Source organism: Macrosteles quadrilineatus, unplaced genomic scaffold (assembly GCF_028750875.1).
Source record: "Macrosteles quadrilineatus isolate MER2022 unplaced genomic scaffold, UCM_ALF_1.0 Scaffold_8__2_contigs__length_117827958, whole genome shotgun sequence".
NCBI classification, from domain to species: domain Eukaryota; kingdom Metazoa; phylum Arthropoda; class Insecta; order Hemiptera; family Cicadellidae; genus Macrosteles; species Macrosteles quadrilineatus.
The window spans coordinates 52,888,268-52,896,010 of record NW_026542601.1 but is presented as its reverse complement, the minus strand read 5'-3'; the positions used below and the strand labels follow the sequence as shown (position 1 = coordinate 52,896,010).

The 7,743-nt window shown below is 34.9% G+C and overlaps 1 protein-coding gene across 3 annotated transcripts; it reads right to left on the bottom strand.

Moving 5' to 3' along the window:
* Window positions 1–421: 421 nt before the first annotated feature.
* On the bottom strand, window positions 422–7,447 carry LOC129000872 (uncharacterized protein DDB_G0284671-like). 3 transcript variants are annotated; one of them, XM_054427931.1, is made up of 4 exons: window positions 7,273–7,447; window positions 4,681–4,845; window positions 1,147–1,450; window positions 422–1,098 (listed from the first exon to the last, which is right to left on the bottom strand). In XM_054427931.1, the coding sequence occupies exons 1-4, from the start codon at window positions 7,273–7,275 to the stop codon at window positions 518–520; spliced, it is 1,053 nt and encodes a 350-aa protein (XP_054283906.1). In that variant the 5' UTR covers window positions 7,276–7,447; the 3' UTR covers window positions 422–517. The 3 variants fall into 3 exon arrangements, with proteins under 3 accessions (XP_054283906.1, XP_054283907.1, XP_054283905.1); XM_054427932.1 differs by having other exon boundaries at window positions 422–840; window positions 901–1,450; window positions 7,273–7,443; XM_054427930.1 differs by having other exon boundaries at window positions 422–1,450; window positions 7,273–7,443.
* Between the last annotated feature and the right edge of the window lie 296 nt (window positions 7,448–7,743).

Genomic DNA, 7,743 nt, shown 5'->3' with positions numbered 1-7,743 from the left:
CAACTTTGTCAACATTCATAACAGTTACAAGGTTATCGGCATCTATAGTGTGATTCCAAAAGTCTGTTTGGTCTGCAATCATAGGAGGGATTAGATAAACAATTGAGTTGACCCGCTTAAAGCCAATGTAAAACTTTCTTTCAAAAAATGTGTTAAATAACAGGTTATAGCCATACATTGAAATACTCAAATTGATTTGTGTTGGTTCCTATATCCTCTTAGAAATCTATTCACACATTGCAAGTTTTCAGGAAGTGTAAATCTAAGAGATGGGATGATAATGGGACCATAACATTGCCAGCTAAAATTAAGAATTCTTCTTTCAAGTTCATTTGATTTCAAGAGAAACGTCAAGAATCATCGGCCATAGTTTACACTTATTCGATTTTATTAAGTGGTGTCCAATAAATAAACTAGTAAGTATAAACAATTGTTTTTATTTGCAAAAATAAAAAAAATCCTAATTTTGTACTGCAGTAAAAACTATGTCAATAAATAACTGAGCTAACCAACAGTGCTAAAACCTGCGCTGGTGTCCTGGGATGTGCCTTTGAGATGCAGGGTGTCCATGATAATGATCAGGATTGTAACCAAACTCCGGATGAATGTATCGGAAAGGATCTGGGTGGTCAAATCCAGGGTTAAATCCATCAGACCTTCCTGGGAATCCATTTTGAGGTCTTCTAGGAAATCCATTTTGTGGTCGCCCCTGGAATCCGTTTTGTGTTCCACTGGGAAATCCATTCTGAGGAACATTTTGAAAATCACTCTGAGGCCTCCTCTGAAAACCATTTTGCGATCCACTTGGGAATCCACTTTGTGGTACATTCTGTAGTCCGTCTTGTTGTCCACTTTGCGATCCACTTGGGAATCCACTTTGTGGTACATTCTGTAGTCCGTTTTGTGGTGTTCTCTGAAATCCACTTTGAGGTACATTCTGTAGTCCGTTTTGTTGTCCACTTTGCGATCCACTTGGGAGTCCACTTTGTGGTACACTCTGTAGTCCGTTTTGTGGTGTTCTCTGAAATCCACTTTGAGGTACATTCTGTAGTCCGTCTTGTTGTCCACTTTGCGATCCACTAGGGAATCCACTTTGAGGTACATTCTGTAGTCCGTTTTGAGGTGTTCTTTGAAATCCACTTTGAGGTACATTCTGTAGTCCATCTTGTTGCCCATTTAGTGATCCACTTGGGAATCCACTTTGAGGTACATTTTGTAGTCCGTCTTGTGGCTCAATTTGAGGTATTCTCTGAAATCCATTTTGAGGTAAACTCTGTAGTCCGTCTTGTTGTCCACTTTGAGGTACATTTTGCAGTCTATCTTGAGATGTTCTCTGTACCCCAGTTTGAGTTCTCCTTGAAGGTCCTCCTCTTCTAGTAGGGATAACAGTTGTAGAAGTAGGAGCTCTAGGAGTAGTCTGACTGTCTTCAGGGTCTTCTACAGCTCCAGACTAAAACATAATTAATTTAACTCAATAATTAATCAGGGATTGAATTCAGTTAATTTTAGTAATAGTATTTTAATATACAGTTTTTGTGGCTATGGTTCTACCACTAATCTGCTGCTTCTGTCTTTAGATAACAAGCTGTCCAGCTGACTTGTTGTTTATGTTTTATTTTAATTTTGTTCTTTCAATACTAAAGTGTTTCAATTATTTGTCATCTCTCCTTAAATTTCATTTTGTTTTAGTATCCTACTAATATTATAAGTGAGAAAGTTTGGATGTATGGACGGATGGATGGATGTTAAAGTGAAAATACTAAACCGACAGGGTTTAAATTTGGTATGATGATAGCGATAGCTCACATTCCCGATAAACATATAGAATAAGAATAATTTATTCCATTGATCTTTTTACAAAGAAATAGGACACGTCATATACCGGTACATTACAAAATAATCATCTAAATACAATCAAGTTTCTGATACATCAAAATGTTACAAAAAATACAATTAATTAGGCATAATAACTTATTTTATTTAAAATTTAACATCAAAATTACACTTGATTAAGTCACTTATGCTGTAAAAAGGATTTTGAATTAGCCAATTATAAATTATATTAAAAAAAAATATTATAATCAACAAATTTTGCACTGTCAGGTAGATTATTAAAAATGCAAATTGAGTTGATTTTGAAGGAGTCACCCGTTTTAGCCAGTCTATGAGGTTTCATCCTGAGCTTGCCTCCACCCCTAGTGTTGTACTCATGAGTGTCATATCTAAGGGGGAAAGAATGCAAGTTTTACTTGGTGTAGAGTAATACTTGAAAAACATACAAATTAATTACTGTTGGAATTTTTAATTGTATGAAAAGAGGTTTACAATGAGATAGGGATCTTGAATTAGCAATATTACGAACTGCCTTTTTTTGAATCGTCAAAATATCAGCTACATGAGGGGAATGTCCCCAAACTAGAATGTCATAGAGTATGTGAGACTGAAACAGACCAAAGTACGATAGTCTCAAATATTCATGGTTAACAATTTTTTTTTTTATTTCCATAATAAGCAATCTACTCTTGATAACTTTTTGCAAACCGCCTCAATATGATTTGACCAACTTAATTTTGAATCAATATGAAATCCTAAAAGCTTGACAGAATCTAGTCTAATTTCCTGCTTGAGGCTCGCATTGTCAAATATTGTGTCTTTTCAAGATTAAAATGTAGCCCATTTGAAGAAAACCAAGCGAGAGCTTGTTCTTCAGCTTCTACAGTGACCTGATTCAGGTACTCTAATTTTTTGTGACTGGCTAGTAAAGTGGTGTCATCAGCATAAATTATTGAATGGATATTGGGATTTTGAGACAAAGTCGCGTTTATATGTAGGCCTACTAAGAAAAAGAAAGGGCCTAAAACAGAACCCTGAGGGACACCGGTCTCTACAGGTTTCATAGCAGAACATTTATTTTTAACTGATACATACTGTTTTCTGTCATACAAATATGATTGAATAATTTTTATTGTGCCATCTTCAATGCCATAGTATGATAGTTTACGTAGTACCGTAGTACATCAAAAGGAACACTATCATGGATGGACATATTCTTATCTCAAAAACCTCTCGGGCTCCACCACAGTGGCTCTGGATTTTCCCATGTTAACCTCATGAGTATTCATATTTAAAAGGAATTAAAGAATTTTGAAGTTGGTTCTATGATATTAATAGCATTAAAAAGTTATAAGGTTTACCAACAGGGTGCAGCACTATTATTTTTTTGCATTTATGACAACAGCTAATTTGAACCAACTAGCAACTAAAGCTGTGGTACACAATGAGAACTTCATCTTTTTCTATGGTTTAGGTGCAGTGTTAGAACATTATGTCTATGGTAGATGTGCTATACTATAGCATACCGTATATATTAAAAGAACCAAATTTTCTTAAATCGTGTCCTCTCCCATAACTGCAATAAGCATTCTATACTTATGCCAACCCCGTACAAAGAACGGGTAGCCTACTCTGCTATACTCCGTTCAAACAGCCGTGGCACCTGATGGATTAGGAGACCCCATGGAGACCCTTGGGGCATCCTAATCCCTCAGGTGCCACGGCTGTTTGAACGGAGTATAGTATTCATACAAGGCACTTGGCTTACAGTTACAGTTTTACTGCATGAAATATTGTGATCTCTTGCAAATGGATTTATCATCTTTACGAAACACATGGACATCGTTTTAAGATTAGTTTTATATGTTTATGTTGAGGGCACATTTTTGTTTACTATTTGTTTCTTGGAAATAAAACAATATAATTATAAACAAAATATTACATACTGGTACTATAGCCAAACAGTAAGAACAAATTGTATCTTTCTAATAATAGAAGGCAATCATTTAGTTGAAACAGCATTAAAAAAGGCTTTAGATTGTACAATTTGATGGGAAGTGGAACTGAACTATCTGAAGATAACCCTAACTAAGGAGTTAATGTTCTTAATTTTATCATTGACTTTTGAATACTAAAGTAGACATCTTATCTACATGGATCAGCTGTGTAGAGATAGTTGAAAGAGTATTACCATGGATAAAACATAGGTACTCCCTTAGTAGATTTCTTATCCTTATGGAACAGCTGAAGACAATTTTATTGTTAGTTCATGTACGGTTTATATAGAGGTCGTGTTTTGTTTACAATTTGTTTCCCGTTATCACAGCCATTTAAAACCTCGTTTAACCAAATAATACGATCTAATCATAAACAATAACTTGTCCCCTAGTTATATAACCAAACAGTAAAGCACAAATCAAGAAATTAACCCTAAAATAATGGAAACAAAGTTTCATCGACACTAGCGCCTTTGTGTCACGTACATGAACTAGACACGAAAAACGAGCTTCAAAATTTGCAATGGGATGAGAAGTCTACTTGTGTTGGTTAGTCTATGGTATTACATACAGTCTGAAATTCTACTATTTTCTCTTCTCCCTTGGTTTGTGTAACAGTAGGCTAATAGTTAGAAGTAATCTTACAAGAAGTTGTCCTATCAGTTTGGATTGGTTAAAAAGTTGATTTGATATAAATCAATAATCCGTGCATTGGCATATAGCTCACACCAATTCAACTGTGTTCATTTTGGTTTTGAAACTGGCCACAACATGTCCATAGGAATGGACTGTGTAGTTTTACCCATGTTCAAAGCTCTGAGGAGTAAATGTTCTTTATTTTCTACACTACCTGGTCCTGAGAAGCGTTGTCTAGAGGTCCGGTCCGTGTGAGGGAGTCGGCTATCCTCTGTTCTGGCTGGTTGTATACAGGAAGTACCCCAGGGTCTTGAGAACCCAAGTATCCTTGGCCCAGGACACATGCCGTCAGGGAGCATAGCACCATAAAATGAAAAGTCTGAAAATCATTATTTCATTTTAATTTCAACAAAATACAAAGAGTTTATAGAAACATTTAGTAAGTTAAACATTTGTTCCAGATTTTTTTAGTGTCTATGCCAGTGGCATTATAAGTGATGAACAGTTTACAAAGGGGAAGCGGTCTAAATTTTTCAAAATGTTTGGGAATACGACGAGAAATTGAATTGAGCCTGTACTTCCTGCAACCTGAGACACTAAACAAAAATTTCTTTGGAAAACTTACTATTTACAATAGTCTAAATATTGTTTAAAAAGAGCTTTTATTAATATTGATTGTGTACTTCCAGAAGATAGGTACTTAATATTATAATAAGTCAAATCTTATAAATTAATTAAAATCATTGAAAGAGTTATTTTTCGAATTCACTCTGTTTTGAAATAACTCATCTAATACTCAGCATTTGCTTGATTTGAGCAACGGGTACACTTGTTTAAATTTAAAACATTTTTAAGTAATTTTTTGCTAAATATTAGAACACTACCATAGTAAATTTATTTATGTAAATGCAAAAAGCCAATTGTCTTTTAAAAGCAACAAATTCTCAAAATTAATATAGGTTAACAAGTATTATTGTACTGAACCAACTATTAAAAATCACAATTCTCTAATTTGGTTATCAGTGTTTACAAAATGATGTTTAAAAATGGCACTTTGGCACTACCTAACCATGTGATTTAACTCTATATAGCCATTAATGTATATCATCCAGATCTGCTGAACTGTGAAACAACAAAACAAAAATAGCAATTAACCAAAGACTAATCATCTTGGAAAATTCCTAGGGAATATCTTGCTTTGAGGTCCGATTGTTGGCCAGTTGAGAGTATGATAACTAGGCTTATTGAATTCAATAATGAGTAGCAAAACAACTAGTCTTCACTGTGTAAAAGTAATTACAGTATTTATTTACTACATTGAAATGTTTTAAACTATTTCACTTTCACAGTTCATAGCATTTTATGATCAAATTATCTCTTTAACCTAAAAAAGTGATCAACTGAAAAACGAAAAGAATTCTCTAAACCCGGGACTATTGAAGATTCCTAAAGTGAAGACGAATAAAATAATAGTCCTTCGAGCCTAGCTGTGCAAACTCTCAACATATTACAATACCCCCGCCGCAGCAAACCTGCAGACTTAGCGAATTTCCATTTGCCTGATTGGATTTAAACTAAAATGTCTCGTTAAAAATATCACATTTATTCCCTATTTAAACAGAATTAGTTTAATGAGTACTTAGGTTTGCTGCAACAGTGGGGTAAACAAGTTTTTTTATATAAAATGTTAAAAGGTACTGTGGTTTAGTAAGAAATTAATGTATTTTCCAAATTTGATCAAAATATGTTCAAACAAGCAAACTACAACAGTTGACTTATTCTCCATAAGAATAACATGGGAATTTTAAAATTGCAATTTTTTTGAATTTTCTCCGTAACAGTTAGGCACATAATAACGCTTCAATATACTAAATTATTTGTTTGTTTAAGCTCTACAAAATGGTTTGAAAAGAAATTGTAAAATTTTGTGTTTTTAGGGTCACAAATGGGAAAAACCTATTTTTACCCCATAAAACCCCCCATAAACCCTATATATAGATATATATTAAAATTTGAAAGAATGGTGTTTTTGGCCTCTGGGGACATCAAAACGAAAAAGTAAATCGGTCCCGGGCCTAGGTCTTACCATGAGACCTACGGTAATAGCTACTTCCCTATAGGGAAATTCGCTAAAACTACATAGACAATTTCTAATCTCATAGTGCCCTGAATATTTAAATTTCAATCACTTTTTGGCTTTCGAATGAATATTTTGAGGTTGTAAAAATAACTCTTCAGTGGCTGTTTGAAATTAATATTGCTCTTATGGTGAGCAAATCCAAGATAACCGTTAGTCTCCAAGAACTCCCTTGGAAAACATTATTACAAAACCACAAAGAAAAAATTCTGATCTCATAGCGCCCTGTATAGGTATTTAAATTAAAATCACTTTGGTATAAAAAAATTATATTTTAGGATGATAAATAACTCTTCAGAGTGGTTAGAAATTAATCTAAGATAGCCACTAGCCTCCAAGGACTCAAACCCACACATATTTGCACGTTTTTCTTTTCCGGTCACCACCGTCAACAATGCCTGTCTATCATTCAACGAGCGCCAACAAAACACTACCTAACATTTCTAAGTAATAGTACAACAACCGACAGGCCAATCATTCGTTCATTCGTTTGTACAGCATTTACTATGACAAACTATTTACAATTCGTTATCATGTTTATTTTTGGCCTTTCTTATTGTTGCCTATCTTTATGAAAGCCTTCGCGCTGCAGGGTCATGGGTGCCTAATTCACTACCAAAACCTACCGGTACTGGTAAACAATAACCTAAAATTAGCTGTTATCCTTACCATGTTTACTGATCCACCACTCGCTACAGTTTCACTGGTGACTGTTTCTGTAACAATGGCCGTGGAAATGACGGGTTATATCGTAAGATCCAACTCCCACCACTACGGCAGTACGTATACGTCTACGGCTAGCATCCCCTCTACAACCAATACTGGGCTGTCCCATTGATTGTTGTCAACGTCAACGTCTACATTGACTTGACGACCGGCTAGACGAAACTATGACTCACAGCAGCGCAGGCGCAACGGAATCGTCCAACCACATTCGTGGAATCCCCATGATACGATTGTGATTAGGCTTTGCCTGAAAACATTCAAGATTCAAGGTTGTCGTTATCGTAAAGGTCAAGACACTTCGGACCCACAGAGGAAGATATTTCGCTGCCAATGTTGTAATGTCAATTAGTCATTATTTGGTACATAAAATGATAACATTGTTGCAGAGGTCAATGTTTTTTGTGTTTTAAAAAT

Coding starts and splice junctions, on each gene's coding strand:
- LOC129000872 (XM_054427930.1), bottom strand. Junction 1,451..4,680: donor ACAACGCTTCTCAGGACCAG/GTAGTGTAGAAA, acceptor ATTATGTTTTAG/TCTGGAGCTGTAGAAGACCC.